This window comes from Tetrao urogallus (assembly GCF_951394365.1).
Source record: "Tetrao urogallus genome assembly, chromosome: 5".
Classification (NCBI taxonomy): domain Eukaryota; kingdom Metazoa; phylum Chordata; class Aves; order Galliformes; family Phasianidae; genus Tetrao; species Tetrao urogallus.
Genome location: NC_136818.1, coordinates 3,553,073 through 3,579,271, shown reverse-complemented (window position 1 = coordinate 3,579,271; position 26,199 = coordinate 3,553,073). Strand labels below are relative to the sequence as shown.

Here is a 26,199-nt window from a genome sequence, read left to right as displayed (position 1 = left end):
TTCTCTGGGACTGTAATTTATAAATGTTATCTCTTACCATTCCTGCTTGTTATTTGCCACTTAACTCACCAAGTATCATTTCCATGTAAGGAACTGGATAACTCCCAAACCCACAAAGACTCATTTTCCTGAGGTCAATTAATGCCACAAGAGTTGCATGAAGAGGGGGGTATGAAACTCCTTCAACTCTGAGCTGTGAAAAAGTGCAAGAGAAGAACACGGTTGAAGCAAATATGGTTTTTGTGCATGGGTACATTTTGGTGATCCTTAACTGAGGCATTTTGTCGTTGCAAGAGGTCTCTGTGAGAGAAATCCTTGAGTTTCTCATCTATGCTGATTGTGAGATGTGGAAAAATTACGGCAGTATTAGAAATGGGGTCTTCTTAAGGTTCAGCGTTCAAAACGACCACTTGAGACTTTTCCGTGATCTGATTTCTGATCTTTTCCTACTCGCCTTTGATAATAAATATCCCCCGAGGGCAGCAAACAATCTCTTGAGAATCTTGGACGAGGGGTTTAAATGATTTCACTTAAAGTGCTGTTTGTTCAGTTTTTCCACTCTGTCTGTCCCTTTCTTCAGTTCCTTATGATTTTACTGAGATATCTCCCTTCCAATTAAGTGAATGAACTTTAGAATTGAGTAAGGCTGTCATAGGAAGCAAAATGAACATGACTGATTTTTATAATATAAATTGGAAGCAATTACCAGTTTTTCATCTTCTTGCTTGTTTGGAAAATTTACACTTAACTCAGCTATACACCTTAATTAAAGGCCTATCTATCTATCTATATAACCTTCTCTTTCTAGAAAAAGTCCTTCTGTGAGCTATATTAAATTTACTGTGGCTTCATCTCTTTATTAATAACCTTTATTAATAACCTTTTTGTATATTTTCAATTAAGTTTCTGGTCACATTATAGAACTGAGGTAAGAGCTCTCTCTGACCTTTAATAGGACATGGATAATAGAACATCTTTGGCTCACGTTCTCCTTTGGTAGCACAACCTCCCACTTTTACTGAAGTCATCCATGGAATTTGTAGACTGCTAAATGTGCGTGTTGCATTAAGAAAGACTACACCAGACTGCAGTAAAACTAGATGGGCATCCGTTCACAGTCTCTGAGTTTAATAGTGCTTGAACAACCTTCCGTTTACTTGATTTTATGGCAAATACCATTGGGAGACCATGAACGACTCTTAAAGTATGATACAAATGTTTTATTCTGATTGATATTTTCCATATGGCAGGTCATGCTTCTCCCCACGTGAACTGTAAGGAGAATACAGTGGGGCAGAATGCGCTGTTACTTTTAAATGATTGGGGCCACATCGTGTTGGAATTCAATTCCTAATGTTCTGGCATTTGGACGCCCAGTAGAATTGTAATTAATGATATAGAATGATAAGGGATGTTTATGCTCCCTTCAAGTCCAAAGTATTCCTGGGTGGGAAGGGTACATTTGATAGTTAGCCAGAGCTTTGTCAATACAAATATCAGAACCAGCTGCTTTTCTTGCTGCTCTGCCATGACCAAATTAATCTGTACTTCTTTATGTCTTCATCTTTTTTTCTTGTAACCTGTACTTCGTGCGGCTCTTAGGAATTCTACTGCCAGAGGCATCTATCATGTATTTTCCTCTTGATAGGTGTTTATTATATTACTTTGCTGAGTATGACAACCTCAGCTTCTCTTCAGCTTTTTTTTCTTTTTCTTTTTGAACCAGCCTTTTCATGGCCTTTTGCTGCAGCAAATCATATAGTCAGCCACAGGTGAAAGCTGCCAAAGCACACTGGGGATGAAGTAACTTAAATTTGGCAAGGTGACATATCTCTGCATTGATGCTTGTCAGTATTTTTGTCTCCATTGATGTCTGAGTGTTTAGGAAACATCACCTGGCATGTCCACCTAAGCGGGGTCTGTGGAGCAAAGCAGAGGCAGGGTTTGGTGTTTCAGATGGAGGACCCGATCTCTGGCAGAGCCCCACACAGTGCCAGGGGAGCAGCTCCGGGATGGGCTCAGCTCAGTGCACGACAAGGTGACTCAGTTGTTCCCGCATGCGTTTGTCCTATTGACTCGACTAATTGAATTACGGGTTGAACCTGCTGGTGAATGTGCCACGTCAAGGAGCCGTGGAGCATTGTCGTGCTGAGGCGGGGGCTTGGCTTTCAGCACAGCTTTGGAATCAGCCGAGATCTGCAGATAACACCCCCAGCAGTCGCGTTACTTCCGAGGCCGTCCCAGCGGCGTTCCGACGCAGGCGTCTCGCCCTGGAGCAGCGCAGCCTCACAGTCACCGTCCGTGCCGCCTCACTCTTAGTCAGCAGGACTCCTGCTTCATCACCAGCCAAACCGAAAATGCGTTCATCATCCTCACTGTCAGTGCACCTGCTGTGATACCTGCCCGCAGCTCGGCTGGTAATTCCAGCCCGCTCCACCTGAGTGTCGGCTTATTCCGCAGTGATGGCCACGCTTCCCTCTGTGTCATAGCCTGCATTCCTGATACGAACTCCATGACTTTTTACAGCAGGCTCTGAGTCTCTGCATGCTTAGCTTCTCTGAAACTGGCACTTCAGCTTGTTTTTTTTTCCTTAAGGAACTGGATTTGCTACAACAAATTCTGTTCCAGTTCTCCTACCCTCTTTCTACTTCCCTATCCTGTGATTGTAGGTTGAGAAACAACCTCTTCTTTAGCATACCTAAGCATACGAATGTATGCCATATCATGAGGCAGATATTTTTCATTTGCTTTCACTGTGATTTTTATTATCATTTTTTTGCTCTGAAGATGGAAAGTGGGAACAGAGTGAGCCAAGGTACCTATCTGCAACCAGGGCTGCGACCAGACCCTGAATTTCCTGATTGCCTTTCACATCACTGTCCTCTGTATATTCTCCTTTTTTATTTACAGAAACAGAAACTCTGGAATTTGACAAATTTTGTGTCAGGGGTTTCTGCTGTGCTCTAAGGACTGGTTTTTATACTTGGGCCATGCCAGCTGCATTTGTGCTGAACTGTAGAAAAGGGGATTATTGTGAACATTGAATGCTTCTCTAACGATATTTTTCCTACTGTGAGTTTGCTGTGGTTGCTACCAGGTTCTTCTGTTGTTGGGAATAAGACAGAGTAGCTTAAGAGAAAGCACTTCTTTTAAAATGTGGTGTGCACTGAGAAGAGTCTCCAGGGCCGTGTGTCTGGGAATTGCACTCAGGCTTGTATTTCAGGGACATTAATGGCATGCAGTCCTAATTGCAGAGGAGGGAAGGGATGGTGAAGCAGCAAATCTCTGTTTGCAGATGAGGCACAGGAGGAAGCAGGAGCACAAAGACAAGGAGGGAGTTGCTGTAGGAGGCAGTGGTGCTCCGGAATGTAGATCCCTGACTGCGCAGAGTGGCAGAGCCATCCTGTGCTGCCTGGGGACTGACAGCCCTCTATTTGTCACTGCTTCTGCTCTCTCTCCAGGTAAATACACCTCTCTCTCCCTGGTCACTTCCACACTAGGGCTGAGCATACACTGCCAAAAGGAAAGGACAGAATGCTCTGGTAGACAGACATGCAGGATTTCCTCCCTGCTGCCCTTCGTGATGCTTTGCCAACTCCCAAGGACAGCCCCTAGCAGTCAATTCATTTTCCTGGACATAATTTTAGAAAAGGCCTGGGAGGAAGGAAACCTTTACTGTCACTTTTATTTCTGGAATGAACTAATTTCTGGATCTCATATCTGGAACAACAGTTCTGCTTGATACAAGGTGAATACAGGGGACCTAAGGTGAGGAGCTGAGCTCTGACCTCTCTCCAACATCGTCACACAGTCCTGAAATGGCTTCTGCTCTTCATCTCTCTCACTTTGCATAAGAGACCTTGGGACAGTCTGAAGACATGGTAGGAAAAGCCTGAGCACACTGTGTGAAGCAGCACAGCCTCCAACTGCTCCATGGGATGCTGGGGAGTGCCACAAAGCTGGGATGCCACCGACCCGAGGAAAGGATTTGTGCAAGGATTTGAGGGGGAGCAGATCTATCAGACAGTTTGGAAGATGGGATACAAAGGCATTTTGCAAGAAGATGGCTTGGGCTGAGTGAGAAGCCTGGCAGGAGGTTGGATTTGCTTGAATTTGTTTTCAGGAGGAGACTTATACACAGCGTTTAGTTCTTTTGTGATTGAATCTAAAATCATTTGGTGTTTTCCATTTGTCAGAAAGCCCAATTTCTTCTGTCATCTGATTATGTGAGGCTTTCAGCCTTCAATTAAAAATAATTCTACTGGTTCTTTGGGTCATAGAGAAAAGCTTTGCCACAGATAATCCAGTTTGAAAGCTGAACACTTGGAGTGCAAACTGCATCCCTTGGGGCAACATGTGGGTTTCCTGGTAGCATTCACTGTCTGATGTTTTTAGAAGTCATCAATACCCAGTCAGAGCTGCAAAACGTATTTGGGTTTTTAGGCCATGTAATTTACCTAAAATGTGGTAAATCTGTGGGAGGAAGATGGAACAGCCCAGAAATGGCATCGTTTTGACACATGGAAGACAGTGATTCAGATATTTCACAGGTACATGGACTACTGCAAATCTGCAGCTCATGAGACAACTTGACAGTGTTTAAAGAAGAAAAGAGGGTGTCAGTCCCCTTTCCATCTTGCCAGCTGGTCATTTTGTTTTGTTGTACAAGCAGAGGGCTCATGGAAGATGTTGAGCACTTGGATTTCCCGAGGAAATACAGCTGTCTTCCATGGAAGAAGCATTGTGCATGGAGCTTTAATTGACACCTCTTGATCTGGACTTGCTCTGTGAATGAGGTTAGGATCGCAGTATCTGAGGATGCTAATCCAGCACTTCTTGCTGACCTTATACTGATCTACATAATTTAAACCAACCCAATCTACAAGTGACACCATTTCTGCTGTGAAAGTGCAATACGTGCCAAAACTTCTAATGCAACCATTTTTTTTTCCTGCTTAATCTAGGATCTGATGAATGGAGGGAAAAAAAATATGTACAACATATTCCTTGCAACAAAATGTTAGAAAAGAAAATGTAAATGCATGAGCATGACACAAACTCCCCTTCTGTTAACACGCACTCTCAGAAACTTGTTCAAGTTGCCAAAAGCATAGTTAGCCAACCTACAGTGTGTATATGTGTAATTTACTGCAGGGAGGGGACAGGGCTAATTTATGCACTTGGCCCTTGGACCATGGTTTACCTCAATACTTGTCAATGTGCAAATTCTGTAAATCTTACTGGAGAAGGAATGGCTGCTCACGCCAGGCTCTGGACATGTTGAAAATGTCACTCACACAGATGATGACTTGTGTTTAATTTGCTGTTGTGGATAGGTCTGAAGCAAACTCTCTTGTTCCAAACATCTCTAAATTTGGGAGTTTTTGGCACCCCAGTCCAGTTATGAGTCAATAGTTCTCTGTGTTCCAAAGAGAAAGTATTAGGTTGCAAAGGTGGGAGCTGTTACGAAACGTGATAATATAAAAAAAAGTCTACATTAATATTTTTGTTAAGTCTCTGAGTTAGAGGTTTGCCAAGGCTTAAGTAGACTCTAGATGAGCTGGACGTATCCAATGAAACTAAGTAACGTGACTTCTTTTCGAACAAATATGACTCCTGGGTGCACATTGACTGTTGAGCACTCCAGCCCTGCTGCATCTCATCCTCAGAGGTCCTGTATTGCAGTATTGAAGCCAGGCCTCATTTCTGGTTTTGTTTGGCACTAAATTAATAGGCTCTGATTTTCAGTACCTCTGTCAGAGAAGTAAAAAATGTAGTGTGTTATTGATGGATATACAAGCCCTGGGAAGAAAACAATAAGAAATGGAAGAATTATGTGACCGTCTTCAAATTAAGTGCATTGGAGCTCCCATCTCTCTCCTGATGTCATTGCTGTATTCACAGTTTCTAAATCATGTACAAGTTTTACAAGATTTCTCTCAATGTGACGTCTGCATTTCTTCTATTGATGCCATAATTAATAACTCACATGTTATGCTGCCTCTCCTTCTCGTCCAGAGGGAAACCCTTAGCACAATCTATGCTGGGGCTCAGGTGCTGGCTCAGATGGGCAGGTGGAAGAAGAATGCCTCGAGCTACAAAGAGTTGTACCTTGCACTTTGATGTTGCACTCTGTTGTTTGGTCAAGTGCGTAATTCTGCTTTGTTTTTAGGAAATGAAGTGGATTTCATTTGTTAGTCTCCTGTAGAACACTTAATGTTATTTCGGTGTTTCGTAGTTCCCCTGTCATCACACACTGGTCTCACTCTGAGGTGTCTCCCAAGTGAGTGGGTTTCAGATTGAGTGAGTGGCAGATTAAAGAAGGATTAAAATATTGGCACCACAGAAGATGATGCCAGTCCATAACATGGCTGCCCAGCATAGGAAAGGCAGGCAGCCCCTCCGATCCCTGCAATGCCTTCCAGGCTCGCCTTGACCTTCACCTCTGCTCGCTGTACAGGGCCCCTTGCTGGAATAGTTCTTTCCAATCCAGTTTTTCCTGGCTGCTGTGAACCACGCTGCTTATATTGTGATGGAAGAAGCCAAGTTTGCTTCTTTTTTTGTACTGTCTGAAAAGCTGTGTATTTTGAATAACCCACACATGGAGCAGTGGGCAGTGTAACGCAAGCACAATGTACTGCGTGAGGATCAGCTTAGCATGTTGGATCAATGACGCTGTGCAGCATTATACAGACAGCTTATTCTTTTTCACAGCTGTTCTCCCAAGCATTTTAAGCATACATTCTCCCTCAGCATGCATGAGATTTACGTATTTCACTTCCATTGACATGGTAAAAAGGACCCTCCTCACTCACAGATTTGTTCTTTTAATAGGCATCCAGCACAAATGAGAATTGAGTACATGTGTGTGTCCACAGAGAGCAGAACAGAACCAGCTGTAGGCACACATAACTGCTTAGGAGGCCCATTTTTTAATGCTGATTTGGTAACTCGACAGCCAAAACTTCCTTTTTAGGAATGGGAAGAAGAGGAAAGACAGAGGACATCATCATCAGATTGTATCATCTGTGGAAGAGGAGAATCAACAGGGAGAGAACTCTACATGAGGTTCTCCTCTCCCTGTGGAGCAGCTGGAGCAAATAAGGTTCATTGTGGGCAAACGTGAGCTCATGCTGCCTCTGCTCTGAGCTGGCAGAGCAGTCAGGGTGTTTCGGCCCTGAGTCAACGCTGTGATAACTTGCTCGCGTGACTTTCTAGTTGAAGTTAGAGATCCTTCAAGATATTGAATATCTGTGGTGTAGGCATGCTTCTCTCAGCTTTGGCTAGTTCATACTCCAAACTCTTTCGAACCATAAATGTAAGTCAAGTGCGTGCAGATGGTAGAAAGGACAATGTGAACTTTGGGAGAGACGGGTCAGGCTCTGTACACATCTTCGCTATCAGGAGATGCAGAGGTGAGTCATCTGCACAACGAGATGGCAACACGAGCACAAGGAGCTTAGCAAAGATTTTTCAGGATTATCCACTCAAGAGGTTAAGTCTTAAAAGAAAATGGCATTAGGAAGAAATGAGTGGCATTGACTCGGGCTCTTAATTTGATGCCAATGATACCTCAGAGTAAGCAGTTTCCCAGAGGATTGTCAGACACGTGAAATGAATGAGAGCTGCTTCACAGGCATTTGTGGGCACACACACCTGCTTGCAGCAAGGAGAAAGACAGTGCGTAAATGTCTGGAATATTACAAAAAAGCTGTCTGGTGAAGTAGGCAGAGCAATTAAAATCCATCTCGCTTAAACGAACCCTGAGTGCAGGTCAAACAAATCTAATTTTTATTGTTCCTTAAGGAGATGTCTGTACAGGGGACAAAAGGAGGATGCAGCCGTCAGGTTAAAAAATCAAGATGCCTTTAAAAAATTAAACGTTCACAATAGTGCTACAGCAAGCTAGATAAATGATATATTACTGTGATGGTTTAAAACTAATTGATGACTAATGTTGTAATGCATTCGTAGCTACACTGATCTATTATATATCTTGGCCAAGCTGAAGGGACGCTTCAAGGAGAAAAATTGCTAACTGTTTTAACCTGATGGAACTTGGGGAAAAAATAGTTACTTTAAGAGATAAATGGAAAGGTTGTGACCTCCTAATGTATGTCTGGGTCTTGCAATGCAAAATCAAATTATCATTAAACAGAATGCGATCTGTGATGGAATTAAAGCAACTAGAAACCGGAGCAGAAATTTCTGTAGGGAAATACAATCGAGCAGTTTGAGCTGGGAATTTTAGCAACAGAGCTGTAAGAAGTGCCTGGCCAGAGAACTGGCGTAACAAGTTGGGATTGTTTTGCTGTAGAATGAAAGTCGGAGACTGCAGGAAAAATGTAAGCGCATTTACTCCAATTTACATATATAGGACGTTCTATAAACATTGGCTAATTAGCATATGAATAATTAACAATTTACCCTAAGTTTGAGTAAGTGTGTCCTCGGTTCTTGGAGGGGAGACAGGAAGCCGCATTTTCCCCTCCTCATTTTTGTCATGCCTGAGGCTCTTGCCTGCTGGGTTTTACCCTTACAGATGGAATTCAGAGAAGATGTCAGTCAGGCTCTGCTTATTTTCACGTCTAATTCATGCAAAAACCAGGTTTCCTCCTGAGGCAATAAACTGGCCCAGATTTGCTTCAGAGTTTGGCCTAGGTTCAGTGAATGACTCACTTTTACTAAGGTACATCCATCTTCCTGGCTGAAACACAGTATGGGAAGTGTTGTCAAAGAGCAGATACCCACATAGAACTGCAGCTTAAAGATTCAAGGCCTTAGGAACCAGAAGTAATAGCTTGTTTCGTCCCCTCGTTTCCTGTTACCCAATATTAAGGACACTGAGTGGGTGTAAGAACAACATTGTTACTCAACTCAGAGAACCAGTGAGGTTTTTGAAGGCAAAATGCACTGCAAATGACAAGGATGTATTGCTGGAAGCTGTGCTAGGAGGAGCTGCAACCAGTAAGCCTCTGTGGTCACAGGTTCTGGATTGCTGTTGCATAGTCTTGTGGAAAAAATGCAGCAACAGGTTACAGATGAAAATGTAACACTTAAAGGGTGATGCTAAAATGCAGAACACCTTGAAAAGGCCATAGCTGAGAGGTCAAAAGCACCACTGAGACCCTTAGCCTTACTTTCAATGTCTGAGTTGGTTCCTTGAATAAATAGGAGCATGACATAAAAGAAAGCAGTTTCACAAAGGCAGCCTTCACCGCGGGTGACGCTTTAATTTTCTTCTGGTTGAGAACAAGTTAGTGCAACAAGAACACCACCAGCTAGCAATACTGTCTGAGAACAATATATTCCTCTATGATAAATTAACCTTGCAGTGGGAAGGGAAATGTTTGCAATACCAAATTGCAAATATTTTCTACTGTGAAGTGTTTGATGTTCCAAAAACCCCAAAGCCTCCATATATTTAAGCCTGCTGTGTATTGGGCTTCCTTCTTTGCATTCATTCAGTGTTGGTTTGAAGCCCAATACAGGCAGCAGCTTGGAAAAACAGCTCTCTAGCTCAGGATGGAGCAGCTGAAGTCTCAACCCTGGAGGTGTTTATTCTGAAGGGGAGAATTGTTCTTGGGTGAAAATGCAAAGCTATTCAGATGGTGGAGTTGGTGTCAGTTTTCAGCAACATCAGAAACTCAGTGATATAAGTATGATTTAGAGCATACATATTTTCTAACAGGATGGCAATCAGACATATCTTCAACTCTATCTGGGATTTCTTTCCTTTCGCTCACATATTAAAGCAAAGCAAGAGTAATGGATACTTTTCTCCCATATCAAGCTGACCTCCTACATCTGGCAGAGTAGATGACTTTTCAATGGGAATTTTTAAAGCTAAAAAAAAAAAAAGCACACAAATTAGCTTTAGATTAAACTTTGAGCTGCTAGTCAATTTAAAGAGATAAGGTGTGGAAAAAGTACCAAGTAAACTTGAAGCATGGCACTTGGATTGTAATAGGTGATCAAGGAGGGTTGCAGTTGAGCTCTGAAAAATGCATTCCATTTGGTAAAAGCTTCGTTTCCCTCCCCAGATCTTCAGTTTACTTTAAGATAATGTGGGGAAAATCGAGTTATAGCATTAGAACCTACAAATGGATGTATACAAATTGCACATGCAGTTTGCTATATGCCCACCAGCACGGGGTCAAGCCCTGCCTGCAGGCTTGCTTCATAGCTACAGACCTGACCCTTGGTGGCCATGACTCTATCGAGGGAAATGCTTGCAGCCCATGGGATCATTATGTGCCATCCTAATTTCTCAGTCCTGTATCTCTCGGGATGTTCTTTCCAGTGCACGCGGTGCTGATGGGAAGGAGGTGGTGAAGACATCCCGTGGTATTTCCGGGATTGCAGCACTCTGTAGGTGAGGAAGCTGTTCCGGCGTTTGGGTCACGCTCGTAAACAACGATCCTGCCAGTTCATCACAAGGGTGGAGTTACACAACCAGTCTTGTCGTCCTGCTCTTGAAAACAATCAGACGTGAAATAGACTAAAATAAGAGTACAGCTACAATTTTATTTCCTTCCTCAAATGTTCATCTTGATTCATCACAATTCGTTGCTGTAGCTGACAGAAAGGGCAAAAAATGGCCACCTCCCACTGGACACCCACTGGACACCTCCCACTGGACCAGGGTGCTCACAGTCCCATCCAGCCTGCCCTTGAATGGTCCCCAGGGAGGGGGGATCCACAGCCTGACTGGGCAGCCTGTGCCAGTGTCTCACCACCCTCACAGTAAAGAATTTCTTCCTCATATCCAGTCTAAATCTACTCTTTTCCAGTTTGAAGCCATTTCCCCTCATCCTGTCGCTACCTGCCCTTGAGCAAGTCTCAGTGTCAGAATGTAGACAGGAAATTTAAAATGTACCTTTGATAGTTCTCTTGTGTCTACCGTCTTGTTCCACCTCTTTCTAATATTGTGTCAATAGTCTAAAGGAATTTTTGATGTGGTGCACTGGATATTCTGCCTCATAAGAGCACTCAGCAATGGGCATGTCAAAAGCTACTACGTTCTTCTTCCTTCCTGATCCAAGCTTGAGTATCTATCAGTAGTTTTGTCTCTGATACGATTTCGAAATAGCATTAATTTTCCTAGGAAGCCTTAGGCAAGAACCTGGACATCTGCTTCATGCTGTTTTGGCAACTCAAACAGTTGCAGAGAGAATGGAATAATCGCTCCCAGTTCTCTGAAAGCATCCCACTTGCCTGGTTCACGTAGGCAGGAATTGCTGAGGAAACTCCTGTTTTCTGGGCCATGACCTGTGAAGCTGCATGTTTCAGGAAAAAGCAGGTTAACCCCTGGAGGAGGAAAGTGTTGCAGCTCTGTTTCACTGATTCTATACACAAGTCAGAAGTTTTCAACACCAATGAGAGCATCAGTGTGTGCGTTCTGATTTCCATCTGTCATGCAAAGTATAAATCTCACAAGTGTGAGATCAATCCTGCCCAAAATACTTGAAGCCACCTAAAATATTGGAGAATAAATATTTTATATTTTCCTCCAGGGTTCCGAGTGTTGCAGACATTCTGTTATCATACAGTACAAGCTCGGGCAATGTATTAAGTTCAGAGTATAGATCTACACAACAAAGACGAGGCAGAACTATCTGGATCCCCAGTATCTTTCTGCTAACAGCTGTCTCTAATCATATCACTACATTTATCTGGTATTTGCCCTGTTTTCTGGCGAGCACCTACTCAGAATGTATCTGTAAGGAGCGAAGAAAAAGCAGGTAATTCTAACATCCAAGATGTTACAATACAAGTCCCGTGACATTTTTTAATATGTGAATGTTCCTAAATGACAGACTGAAACATCGCTCAAACTGTCTCCCTTACAGACCTTCCTTGTTCCAGAAACTTGGCCTGAGTCAGGAGGAAACCCCATAACTGTCCCTTTGAAGTTGAATTGCATCACTGTGGGTAAGTGGTGGGGCAAAATTGATTAACGGTGTAATTGCATGAAAATCAGAAATGCTACAACAGGGCTGAATCTGCTCTGTGTTAGAAAATTACTTCCCTAGGGGCAAAACTTCTGCAATCAGGATCATGTTTTAATTACTAGCAATTTGTTTTGGGTTGTATGCAGAACAGGAAAATAATATAACTGCATTGGAACTATCTACATATATGGTGAATTTATTCCTGTATCTCGTGCTCTTCAGTTTCTTTCTGTACGATGTGCAGGTGGGTTTATGACACTACAGATTTCTTAATATGTACTTGCATGAGCCCCTGTTGAATTTCAGATTCTGAAAGATGACAGTGCTGACTTTAGATTATTGTCATTTGTACATTTTGCAACGAGTTTAGGAGAAAGGCTGCGGATTGTTTATAATCTTGAAAGTACAGATTCCAGTTAACAACCTTACCCTCGGAGAGCAGACAGCTGTGTTTGTCACAAATTAGCAGATGCTGATGGTGTTTCAACTCTTGTTGTGTTCACAAGTGTCTGAATTCAAAGGGCAAAATAGGATCTGCCTTTTGTAGGAAATCACAGCCACAAAAGCAGACAAGACATGCTGCTTCAAGGGTTAGAGTCATTTTCTACCTTTCTCTGTGCTGTCTGGATTTTGGCATCGCTATGATACATCACCTCTGTAACGAACTACTTCGCATACGCTGGTTATACTCAATTCAAAACTCTTGAGAGGTTGTTGCAGAAAAATATTTAACCTCTGCTACTTATTTTTCATGAGATTTAAGGTATTGTGAAATTTAAGAAGCTCAAGAGATTTTCACTGCTTGGCTTGTGAAATTCATTTCCAGCTCAGCAGATTGTGGTTTCAGAATTTTGTGCATCTGGGTTTGCCATGGGTTGAGAGGGAAGATGTCTGATGAGTCTGCCTCCAGACAGAGCAGGGCCATCTGCCTGCTCCTGCAGTGAGGTCTGGTGCCTGGGACTGCAACCTGCCTGCCCACACCTGCCATGAGGCTTCTGTCCCGGCAGGCGAAGGCTGCACTGTCATAGTTGACCCTGACAGCAGTGGCCTCAGGAAACACTGAGTGTAAAGAGATATGCAAAGAGGGTAAAGGGATAAGCAAAGCTGTGCCTTGTGTGCACTGCCTGAACCTGGGGAGCAAAGAGGACATTTTCACAGGCTGGCAACGTGAGCGGTTGCAGCAATAAGTGTGTGCAAGGACTGTTGAGCAGCCCTCTACCGTGCTGCAGCAGTGGAATTCTTGTCCAAGCATTGGTGGGGGGTGTCTTCTTAATCTGTGGCAGCCTGGCAGTTTTCCCAGGGGGAGCCAGTTGATGAAAACACAACTCTAAGCCAGAACTTTCAGCATTCACATCACAGAAGGCAGTTTATAGCGGACGTGGTGTGTGCATTTTCCCTTTGTAGACCACTGTACGGCAAGCAAGTCATCCCATCTTCCCACCACACTCACACAGCGTCACAGAGCCTCGCTTATTCTTATGGCATTGTCAGTGTGGTTTCAAAAGAAAAATCCCCGAGTTCTCTGAAGTGCTCAACTGTTGGGTACCAGAGCCCCCAAACATCTTGCCTGCAGTAGGCATTAGGAAAACAGAGCAGTGCTGATTCGAGTGCCAAGTGGTTTTTTGGAAGGCTGACTCCCCTGAGAATAAAGGTTTTTGGTATCCAGCCAAGAGGGCAGGCAGGAACAGGCCTAGGCAAGACACTGGAATTTTGCAGGAGCCTGAAATATTGCATGCTTGTTTATGTCAGCTGCTGAATTTTGTATTAGAAGGTGAACTACCCAAAAGTTAAGCAAATGGCTCAGAGGTTGATGAAATCTGAATCATTTTATTAGTTATACTTAGAGCTGCATAAAGCTCTAAAGGGATTTTCCATCTCGGCTGCTCTATTGTCTAAGAGTAACTGATCATCTCTATTAAAAACAGGAAAAAGGAAATTTCCTCTTTTTCCTATGGTACGCTTCTCAGAATGTTTAGCTTTCTTTCCACTCAGAAATCCCTTGTTCTTGTGACATAGTAGCCAGTTGATATTTCCTTCCCTGTCTCGCTGTCCTGATCTGACTGCTTAAAAGCATCTCATCCAGAGCACTTCCCAACTTCAGTTTCCTACTCCAGTATTATCCTGCTTAAGAACGAGACTTCCATCTGCTTTGGGTGCTTGTATAAGCTGCACAAGCAAATGCACAATACGTGGTTCTTTGTACATCTTTTCTTCCCTTCAATTGTTATATTAATATCTAAGTAAGCAGAATTTTTGAATGCTCAGAGATGCAATCCTTCTACAGTTCTGCTGTGAGTAAAGCAATTTACTTATCTGCTTGTTTTGCTTTGCTAAATGCATTGGCTTTAGATGAGCTTTTTGGCATAGAAATTCCTGAAAAGACCATATCTAAGTGAGGAAATGGCAAAAGAGAAAGAAAGTGGTTATGTAGATGGATTATATATTATTCATTTCTCCTTCAATATAAATTTAAGAGTGATTTACAAGAGAACAGATCTCTGTGGCTTTATTTCAGTGTTGCAAAGCAATGCTATAGCTAGCATGGCTGTTCTCTTTAAGATTCCACTTCCTCTGAAAAAAACTTGGGTACTGTGAATTTGTCTTAGCAGCGCTGTTGATGCCATCCCTGGCCTCACAGTTACTGGGTAGGAATATTTCCCAGCAGCTTTCATCTGTGCTGCAATTTGGCACTGAACCAGCACAACCGCTTTTATTTTCTTGTGGTAGTTTCAGTCAGCAGTACATAGCCATGCCTTCTGATTTGGGGGCCAAAGGAAAGTCCCAAAGCTGTTCCTATTCAACCTCTGGGGCACCAGTTGGACCAAAAAAAACTTGTCTGGTACATCTGAGAATTGTGAATCCCTGGATGCAGTGATTTTTCTGCTTGTTGGAAAAGATCCAGTTGCCTTCAAAGGTAAGCTAGTATCTGCATTTCTGGTATGGCTGTGGTGGGCAATGCAGCAAGACTGCCCAGTTTTCTGCAGGGACATTCCTCTTGTGCACACGTGTGCTCCTGGCACAACAGCTCCCACCACCATTCACCAGCAGGCCAGGATCCTTGCCTTCAGGGAGGCAGAAAGATGTTTGTGTGTGGATCTCAGTGGAGCAGGAGTGCGACTTTATTTCCTTGACAAGACTGGAAAGTGTTCATTCTGTCTCCTTCCCCTTCACACACATATTTTCTTTTCTTTGTAGAGCAAGTCACTTGTCTTTATCTCACCATTCACCTTCCTATTTGATTGCAGTTAATGGAATTGTCACCTTTATGTACTCATGTGCCATTTCTCAACCTGTCTGGACTTTGGCCCCCAAAGGTTACCACTGCTAGTGAAGTAATATGATTAAGTGAGTCTTTTTGGACAGATTTATGCAAGATTTTTTCTCCAGCAAGTGTCACATCTAGTCTAGTTCTGTAAAAGAGAATATTTCAAAGATGCCAACTGTCATCTACAAACACTAAATTGTTCCGCAATGCTGGTTGAGAGGACTGCAGGCCGTATCAGAGCAAGGCTGATTTACGCTACCTGAAGTAGCTCTGTGGCTTAAAATATGGGCTTTGGGTGATCATGAGAAAGAAAAGAACATTCCTGTCTCTCAGAAAGCACATTTAGCAGGCAATTTTCATTAGTTACTCTCAGATGAAAATGTAACAGGATGCTTTTTAAGTGAATCTGGCCAAAATTTTCATCAGTGACATCGCCAGTGGGATCAAGTCATCCTCAGCAAGTTTGCTGATAACACCGTGCTGTGCAGTGTGCCCCTTTATGATCAGGGCAGTGAAGCACTGGCACAGGGCTCCCAGAGAGGGGGTGGTGCCCCGTTGTCCCTGGAGACGCCCAGGATCAGGGGCAGGGCTCTGAGTACCTGGTGGAGCTGTGGGTGTCCCTGCTCATCGCTGGGGAGGGGGACCAGATGGCCTTTAAGGGTGCCTTCCAACTTAAATGAAATATATATCTATTTTCCTCTTATTTTTGCTATGACTTGGAGGAAAAAGACCTGGAAAAAATGAGATACCAGTGTGATACAGGTATAAAAAAATGTTGATCTCTGTGCGTAACTGAGGGTGCTCAGGGAATTGTTATTACCACTGCATGAGTCAATGGCAAGACACCACTGTCAACATTATCCATGGTGGTGTGTAATGCTCACTTGGGTACAGAAAAAAAAATGAATTCTGATGGAAATAAGTGCAGTGAAAGCTTATTAGATAGTGCAAACTTTGCTGTCATGAAAGAAGTTGTAAATGGTTAATATCTAACTTTGCAAAACAAAGGCCAAAAGAGGGTTCGAACTGTGTGTACAAATGCACTGTGGGAGGAGAACAAGTGCTATTTATATTAAAAGAAAGTGTCAGCCAGCCATGAGTGTATGGAGGACAGAAATCACAACTTTTATTTTCAGTGAAATAGGATTCCAGAACAGAACAGTAAAGAAGAGAGATAGCTGGGGGGGGGGGGGGGGGGGGGGGGGAAAGAGCAAGAACTATAAACTGAAGCACGGTGTGTTGGTGGAAGAGTTTATAGAATTTGACTGTCCAGGATAGTAGAAGACTTGGGTTCATTTCACTTGGGTTTCATTTGGGTTTCATTTAACTGCTTCTCAGTTGAGCAAAACATGTGGGTAAATCACAGTCACAGCACTTTGTTTTGGATCACTGAGCTAACGTGAAACAGCTTGTGTCCGTGCTCTTTATACTTTCTCCCCGTGGCCCATTTCCCTGCTCAGACCAGTCCCTTCTGCTGCAGACGTTTTCCATGGGCCGGGTCCTGCATGCCAGGACTGGTCTGACTCAGATCGTGATGTGCACAGCTCAGGAGAGACATTTGCATCCCACTACAGGAGGTGCAGACCTCCCGGGGCGTGAAGTAGAGCATGAGAGCACAAACCCCCACGACGCAATGAGCTGACTTGGAATTACTGCCAGCAGAGTGGTATTTGTTTTTTAAATCTATCAATTCAAAGCAAAACATTTGGACTAACTCAGGAAAACAATGAATATTTCAGTGTGGGTTTCATGTCCTTTCCTGCCCTGTCAAGATGCAAGGTATTCCCAATGGAAAGTCGATTTGCACAAAGATACCAGTTTTGTAAAGTGGTGTTTTCTGTCAGAAAGTTATTCCAACGGAAAATTACCAACTGGTGCTAATAAAAAGTGACTAGCAAAGGTTTCAAAATGATTCAGTGGCCAAGTTGGAATGCGAACCCACAGCCCCTGACCACTAACCCTGTGCTCCGACCACAAGACAACACTCATCTTTCCCTGAGCAAGGTTGTTCTTGCACTATTTCTGCCTGGGCCAAAGTGGGAAAATTTTGGAAATGTTGCAAGAGAGCTTTTTGTTAGAAGATTTCCTGATGTGGAAGATGAGGAGGGTAAGAGGAGAAATCCATGGTGGCTCGCTGGGGGCTTTTCAGACAGGCTGGGACATGGGAGTATGGAGGTGAGGAACGTCGCTTCCGAACCCACATAGGCTGTGGATGCTCCCTCTCTAGAGATGTTCAAGGCCAGGTTGGATGGGGCTCTGAGCAGCCTGGTCTAATATTGGATATGAGGTTGGTGGCTCTGCATGCAGCAGGGGGGTTGGAACTTGGTGATCCTTGGAATCCCTTCCAACCCGGGCCATTCTGTGATTCATGTGGAGGAACGTGGCTGCACATGGAGGATCGTGCTGGCCCATTTTCCTTCTCAGTGGGATGGCAGAAAGCTCCCAGCTGGCAGGCCTGCTTTATCTATTTAAGAAGCAACGAGTGCAGATCGGAGGTGCTCATTTCGGACCCATCATTCCGTGGTTGCCTCCCCAGCTGCCTGCTGCTTACAGCCGAGCGCTTCAGCACCCCTGTATTCCTGCAGTGCTGTGAGGGCAGCCAGCCTACAGCTGAGACAGCATCATCCCCTTTAATAAACATTAAGACCCGAAGCCCTCTCCGTTTCATTCACTTTTAAATGGAAGACAACTACTATTCCCTTTCCGAGGCAGCCACACAGCTGAACTCCTGACCGGGCACGGTGCTTTTAAAAACACTCAGGGTCCCCAAATGCGAACCAGCTGCCGGCCTTCAAAGCCGACCTGGGGAGGCCCGGCTGCGCCTGCGCTGCCGTCCGCCTCGACTCGGGTGGGGGAGCTCGACGGCGGCGGCTTTCCCGGCAGCGGCCCGCGAGCAGGAAATCGCCCTGTCAGGAAAAGCGCGGTTTGTGTGAGCAGCTCAGATAGTGTTTCAGTTTGGACAAGTAAGTGACCGCCACAAGCCGGCGTGCTCCCTTAGGCAGGCAGCCGGGCGGGGCCGCTCCTCAGGCGGGCGCGTTCGCGTGACCCCGCGCGCGCCGCCGGCGACCGTTGCGACCGTTAACGGCGTTGGCGCGGAGCGGCGCTGCTGTTGGCCCCGGCCCGGCGCGGGAACGCTCACAGAGCGCCTGCCCTGTTCACGAGGCGCTGCTTGTTGACAAATGTCGCATTTTCTGCTTTCTAAAATAAAAATGTACTACTTTATTATCCTGACTTTAAGCCCAGACACTCGTGTGCAGCACGCCCTGCGCCGTTCCCCCCGGCAGCGCCTGAGGGTGCGTTGTGCCCTATGGGCGCCTCCTCCTATTGGCGCCGTGCTGGAGCTCCGGCTTCCCCGCTGCCTTTCCCCCATTTACCCACTCGTTTCCCAACGGCAGCGCTCGCGTGACCCGAATAGGCAGGTGGGATGCGTCCGCCTCGTGTGCCTGCTTCATCCGCTGCGTCCTGGGAGATTTTGGAGCGCACTTAAGCATCAGGGAAGGAGGGCAGGGGGCTCTCGTAGCTCTGCGGCTCCTGAAAAGTAGCAAATGGAGACATTACTGCAAAAGCGATTTCCTTGTTTTTCACCCTCGTGTTTTTCCCTTCATCCCAGAGAGCCGTTTGCTTAGTTTATTGAAATCATCTTTCCTAAAAGTGCTGATATTTAATACTAAAACATGCCGTGCTTTTGAAGTTTCTCAAATGCTAATGGTTCTCTTTTCTACGTGTGTCGGGATAGGGCAAAAAAGGCTTTGTGGTTTTTTTCCCCTCTTTTCTTTATAACTTCTTTTTCTTTCTGGGAGGGAGAGGTGCCTGGGACAAGAGGATGAAAGGAGAAAGCAGAGGGAATTGGATTCTTGTAGGTACAGCTGTTCCCAGCTGTAAGAATCAGGGCAGAAATAAATGTATAGTGTCAGGAGAGACTAAATAAACTAGTAATATGCTGGGAAGCTTTCTTGTGGACTCGTAGCCACTTCTGCTACACTGCTGTGCGTTTGTTACAGTGCTATTTGTAACTTATCTTTTGAAAATACCGGTTCTTTTCAATAAATCATCCACTTCCCCAGAAAAGATTCTCACACTGTTTGTTTCATGAATTTCCTTAGTAAGTCTGCCTTCTCTCTTCCCATAGGCTTTATTTAAGCCTTCTTTTGTTTCTGTTAAAGGTTGGCCTGCTGTCTGAGAACTTGTGGGTTTACAGGAGAGGATCAGAATAGTTGCCCTGTGTGTTCCTGCTTTGTGTCTTGGGTTTTAGTGATGATTCAAGTTGCAGTTTTTCCCTTCTACGTGCCACTGGAATATTGAAGTGCCTGGCCTGCAAAGTCAAAGCAAATCAAAGCAGTGGTGTGGTCTTTGTAGAAATGAGTTTCTGAGCTTTGTTTCTGAAGGGAAGTCTCTGGTCAGCGTTGTCTGTTTGGCTCTTGTAATACCTTCAGGTTGGTGTCTTGGGCTGCCTACTGTTTTCCCCTCTGTATTTCCACGTGTGAAGTGGAAAGTACTCAGACTGTACATAAAATGATGTTGGAAAATCTGTGACCTTCAGCTGTTTGATGCAAGCAAGTTTAGAAGCTGATGGCTTCAGAGATGCTTTCAAAAGTCACTGAAGGAAGCACACGGAAAAGCAGTGGCCTGATACCCATTTGGGTTTGTCCTTGTGGAAGTTTGAAATTACCAGTCTGATAGGATCATTAACAAGGCAGATTTTGCATGTATTAAAACAAATACCCTTCATAACCTCCCCACCTCCAGCAAGAGCTGTGTATATAGGGAGAAGGGAGGAAGAAGATTACTCACTGCATTCAGATGAACAGATGTTATTCTTAACAAAAGAAATGGATGTAGACATGTTATACTTGTATGCTGTATCTAGATAGATATCTGATTTATAGGCATAATGTATTTCTTTTAACCTGACCTAGCACAGCCTCACTTGCTCATGGGTGTTTGTGAGAGGAGCTTCAAGGTTAGTGTTTTCCATGTTGTAGACCAAATAAATGTGGAATTTCGAAGTGACAGATTACCTACAGCTGCCATTCTTCCTGTGCTCTTACCATGGAAGAGTGAACAAATACTGTATGATAAACCCTGCGTTCAGCTACTAGACGTGTTTGCTTCTGGGCTGAGCATTTTAATAGAAGTGGTTTATGGCATGTCTTTAAAAATTGATTTCACTATTGCGTCTACCTACTGGCCTAAGTGTTCCAGGATCTGCCAGGAGTAATTATAGACGGTTGGTTCAGATGTTGCTTAAATGTGTAAGCCTTGATGGGAAACACAGTGGATTTCAGCCAAAATGCTAATTTTGATGTTTTGTCATTTTGTAAAGCTATGGACTCAGAACAAATTATTTTTATACTGATCTACTGATACATAATTGCACAGCTAGGGCCAAGTTTGTCCTTGATGGAGCACTGAACACTAGCAGTGTGAAAAGTTACAGTATCAGCACTAACCTACTAATTTGATAGCTACAGTAGCATAATAACTTCATTTACCCAGGTGAGCTTATGTACCTGCATTGAAGCTCGTGATATCAAGGCTTATTTGCTCCAGAATGCATTTTAAAGCTAGAGCATGTGTGGCTACAGGAGCTGTCCTTGCCTTTTGAACCATCTTTTACTCCAACTTGTATTTTACAACTTAGGCGATATTTTCTTCGTTTGTTTTAACATAGAATTAAAAAAAAAAACCTGCAACAACACAGAAGTCACAACACAGGAGCCTGGCACTTTTACAACCAGTGAACTGGTGCTGTTCTACCTGCCCAGTGTGGGTTAAGATAGAGTGGTGGACATGAATAAGAAAGGTCGTCGTCTTCCTTAGCATTACATTAATAAGTGGATGGATCCAACCATTTGGATATGTCAGTCATTTTGGAGCCTGTTTCCTCCTTTCAGCTAGTCTGAAGCTGTTACTGCTACAATCTCTACAATAGCCAGATTGTGCTTTTTTCCCCCTTCACAGTCAATGTAAGCAAGAACATCTTCTTCCAGAGCTTCTAGCATTCTGCAGTGTCATTTGGGAGATGCCTGATTGCAAGATCATTAGAACAGCCTTCAGGGATGCATGCAGCTGCAGTGTGAAGGAGATAGTGATCTACATAGGTTGGTGTGCATGTGTTGTATGATTGTAGTTTTCAGGTTGTGGAGAAGAAAGGGTGCAGCTCTATACCCTCCTAATTCCTTCGGTTCTCCAGTGTGAGAATTGTGTCTTGGCATGGGCTGATGAATGTTTCCTCTGTTTGACAAATTGTAGGTTATGGCAAGCGTTCAAATCCTGCAGCTTGAGAGTGCACCTGTGATGTTCACAAGTATCAGGAGTCTAATCATGAACTGCTAATTCGGGAGTTTTGCCACTTCAGTGGATGCAGGATCTGACCCTGCTTTGGAAGTGATGCCCTGTCCAGGCAGGGCTAAGATAGCCCCGTGAGAGTTGGAGCTGCTGGATTTCCCTAATAGCTCATGCCTTCGCTCCTCATCTCTAATTTACGTGTTCTTGTGGTTCTTTGCTTGGCCTTCCTTTTTCCTGAGAGCTCCCGGCTGCAGCTGCTTCCTGCTGTTCCAGCAGTTAAACAAGCAGCAGAGCAGAGAGTTGAACTGACTGCTTTTGTAAGGCGTAGCTGCAAGCTGGGGAAGAAACGGAGCAGTCCTGTCGCTGTCAAGTACCAAAATCTTGAAGTGGGAGAACTAGTCAGTGTTTGTTCTGCCTGCCTGTGGCTGGGGACTGGGAACTGGGAGCATCCTGCAGCATTGTCTCTGGTGGTTGCAATGGAGGGCCTCTCAGGGTGCACTGCAGCTATGGGAGCCCTGAGTGTCCTTCCAGAGAAGACCAAGGTGAGCAGCAGCCGTTAGTCTTCTGCAGGCTGGATTCCTCTGTGCAAACGCTCCTTGAGGGCCAATGCATAGGGAATTACCCATAGTTTGAAGTCCTTGACCTTTAATAGACACCTCTGTGCTCCTGAGCACCACCTGGTGCAGCCACGTGCCTCTCTTGAACCAGAGTTCAGCATGCTATTGCTCTTATTTCATCAGTGGCCAAATGGACTGTATCTTCTAGTGTGAGCTCAAGAGTGGAACTGCAAGGGCAGAGTCGCTTCTGTGATGGTGCAAATCTGGAGTAGAGCAGACTCTACAGAAAAACAGCGCTGTTGAGCATCTATGAGTTTGATATTTGCTGACACTGGTCATGTTGACGTCTTCCTGCTGTTCTTTGGAGATCTCTAAGTAGGCATAGAAACTGAAAATAAATGAGTTCTGGATCTCATTTATTGGAATAATTTGCTTAGTCATTTTTACTTTTCTACTGCGTGCTACTTTCTTGTTTCAAGTGACTTAGCTTGGAGTGGTCTGTTAAGTTACAGCAGGATGAACTGGGGCGTGCTGTGCTTTTTGTCAGAGTACGTGAAGGTGGTTTGGCTTGAAAGGATTTAAAATACAAAAGATAGAATTAAAGGGCAGAAGGTAGTGATGAAGTAATGGTTTTGTCTTGGACGCAGAGAGGGAAAAAAAAAAAAAAAGATATGGAGAGACATTACAGAAGATTAGTACATAGTGAATAATTTATAGAGTGGAAAAAAGCAGATACTAGAAAGTAGTAGAATATTTCCAGACCTGTGGTAGGATTTATTGAGATGATGTTACAGCGCTGGGGGCAGGGCAAGTAGGAAAGCTTTGGAGGAGCAATCTGAGTGTTATGGGACTGGGTGTTGGGGGCTGGTCCTGCTACCAAAGCGAGAGCGTTCCACTATGCTCAGCTGCTTTCCCTTGTTCTATGATGTGAAAAGGCTCTGCAGAGTTTAGTAGGGATAGATGACGGAGAATATTTGGTTTACAGTGAAGAAGGCAGTGATTAACATACTAGTTCAGCATGCTTTTATTTACTCCACTTTTGTTATCCTCAAATTTTGAAATCTCAGAGATCTCCTTCGTGTGTGCCTGGTTTGGGGAAGAGAAAGGGAGGTGAGGTGTGCTGTTCTCCTTGTTTTCGTTTTGTTTGCTGTTGGAAAGCAGAAAAATAAGTGCTTGATGATAGCTATAGCACAGTCCCTTGGGCAGGGAAGGTTATTTTTCTATATTAATACTGGCTTTCAGCATTTCCATCTGCTCTCACTTTCCCACAGAAATGTACCTTTGTCTCTTCCCATCCACACAGCAGTTAAAGATCCTGGAAAAGGAACATTCAAACAGTGGTTGCCACTCTTCTACCACCAGCTCTGGTAGCTTACTGGAACCCTAGAAAGGCAACAGTGTTGCATTTCGTATGTAATGTCAAAAATGCTTCTTTCATTTTATCTCCTTTCTACAACTGACAAACACCTTTTATTTAACATATTTAGATCTTTTCACACTAAGATTATGAAGCCTAATTTGAGCCTGTTAATCTTTTTCCCAGTAACCCACAGAAAAGCACAGCTGCACTACTAAAAACATACTGTTTACCCATGATCTCTGCATCCAGGCAGCCTGCAGCGTTCCAAAGATCAAAGTTTAAAGGAGACGTGCCAGTCCTTCACAATTCCTTTTATTTCATCTCATGAAACCACGTAAGCCACACTTGCAGCTGATAAATACTTCTACTGAGCTTCAGCCTGTGTGTGTTTGTGTGCAGCCCTCTGGTCCTGTATCTTTAACAGAAAGGTACGTCCTGCAGGTTGATAACCATGAAATAAGGTAGGGTGAATGCAATTTAGTAGTTGTAATGAACAGTCATGTGGTTACTTAGCACTTATTGTTTGTATTAATTTAAAAAGACTGTTAAGGGTTTTCTCTCTTTAAAAGAAAAAACGAAAAAACACCAAAAACTAAACTAATATTGTTGCAAGTTACAGTGCCACCCCACTTTCTTTTTTCCTTGCCTATGTGGGAAAACTAGCACATTTGTGTAAAGATCAACTGGGAAGTCAGTGGTTTCCAGCATGTACATTTTGGTTAATATTTATAGAGACTAGTATTTAATGGGCCATATAAATATTTATCATATGCTGCAGCTCTTTGATCATAAACACTTGTTTGAAAAGGCGTTTTGTCCCTGCTGTGATTTGCAAAGAAAGAGACCATTGCTTTTTCAGTGTTAGGAGGGAGATTTGGCTTGTCCTGTGTTAGCAGTTTTAGTCATGGACTGTAACATAGTAAAGCTGGGAATGTCTTTTTAAATTTGCTATTTTTTTCTCCTCTTTCTGTTTGCAAGCTCAAATAATAACTTGCACATATGAGGCCCCAGTCTGCAGCAGACCAACAGAGCTGGATTGAAGTTCTGGGGGCCTTTTTTTCTTGGCCGCAGGAGTTTGCCTGCTATGTCCTACAGCTCACTACTCTGCTGCATTGCATCACATAGTTTGTTGTGTTTTTAGGAATATTGTGTTCAAGGAGTTGACCTGTGACTGTTCACCTGCAGGACTTTGTCTTCAGCTGTTTTTCTGGTTCTTTGTTTTTATTATATTGACTGCAGAAACTGTAGGCAAGGGTTCCAATAGATGCAAAATGCAACATGGAGTTTAACTGCAAAACAAAATTTCATTTGCACATGGCAATAAATGTTGGTGTCCAGATTCCAAAACAGGATGTTTGTGCTGGAGACAGAAGAGCTGGAAAGAGCTTCTTCCAGCTCACAGGTCCATTTCTTCATTTGTCTTCAATTTGGAGTCTCCTCCTGTACAGAAGGAATATTGAGAATAAGAACATTCATCTTCAAATTCTTAACGAAGTACTTCGGCTAAATATTTTCAGCCAGCCTTATTACTGAGTTCGGAGGTCCTCAAGAAGCACCTCTAGGCAGACTCCCTTGTTGGTGACTGTATGGGAACTGCTGAGTCACGGCCTGAACCTCTGATTAATCACCTGAGGCGAGCCATGAGTCAGCCAGAGGAGCACAGGTGAAGGCAATTCACCTGTGCTGCCAGAAGGGGTGGAGCCAGGCTCCACCCCTCCTAGACCTATTTAAGAGCTGGCTACCAGAGGGGAAGGATCTCTTCTGGAGATCCCTTCTCTTGGTGTCTTCTGGTGAGCTCAGCCGAAGGGTAAGCTCTTCCGCTTATTCTCTTTGTGATCATTGTCTACCTTGCTTGATTCTCTCGATTATATTGTGATTACAACATCTTGATATCTGTTGATTAAACAACTATATTGCAATTATAGCATCTTGATTATACACTTGGCGAGCCAGGCAGGCCAAATATACTGAAATTAACATCATGTCTTTTTTATGGAATTTCTATAAATGGGTCAAGGGGGAGAACAATACTCCTCTAGAGAAAATGATTCCAGGGCAGATCCCAGGATTTGAGGGATCGCCCTATTATGAGTTAGCTACTATCATTGAAAAATGGGGTCCCTTACGCGTTATGGGCAATATCTCCCCATATCGCATGGCGGACTATTTTCAAGGACTTGGCAAGGATGTCCTCATTACTAAAGAAAGACAACTGGCTGCCTCCATGGTGGCATGGCCATTATTAACTGCCTTAAATCATGCGGACTTAAGAAATAATACTTTAGAAACGGAAAATCAGCTTTTGAAAGACCGCGTTGAAAAGCTAGAGCACGAACTTGGCGTTTTAACAGGGAAGAAGCCAATTCTACATCTTCCCATAGGCCAAATTCGTAGTATTTCAATAAATGATGACCAGACTCCTGAATCAACAGACTTCGTTGATCAGGAGAACAAGAAATCCAAATCAGACCTTGAATGTCCTATTCTGACTGATCCCCTGGAAATCCGTCCTGTTGTAACCCAGAAAACAAAAAAAGTACAGGACAGACCGGCAGGGGTGCCGCCTGATCAATGGCCCCCTGCCCAGACTCATTTACATGTAACGGCACGGCCATACACGGCAACAGAATTAATGGACTTAGTACAACGATTTCGGCAGAAGCCTAGAGAAAGTGTGCCAGCTTGGTTATTAAGACTGTGGGATTCTGGGGCAGAAAGTGTCTTGGTGAATGGCCCAGAAATAGCCAAGTTGGCCACCATGACCATCCATCCTGC

General features: G+C 43.9%; 1 protein-coding gene across 1 annotated transcript in view; it reads left to right on the top strand.

Moving 5' to 3' along the window:
• FGGY (FGGY carbohydrate kinase domain containing) overlaps positions 1-26,199 on the top strand; it is a gene marked incomplete at both ends in the record, with an annotated part of 148,546 nt that overhangs the window by 4,133 nt on the left and 118,214 nt on the right. The window contains 2 exons of the mRNA XM_079535467.1: positions 2,219-2,417; positions 4,597-4,688. Of these exons, the coding sequence (XP_079391593.1) occupies positions 2,219-2,417; positions 4,597-4,688 (291 nt within the window). The remainder of the gene's footprint in view (positions 1-2,218; positions 2,418-4,596; positions 4,689-26,199) is intronic.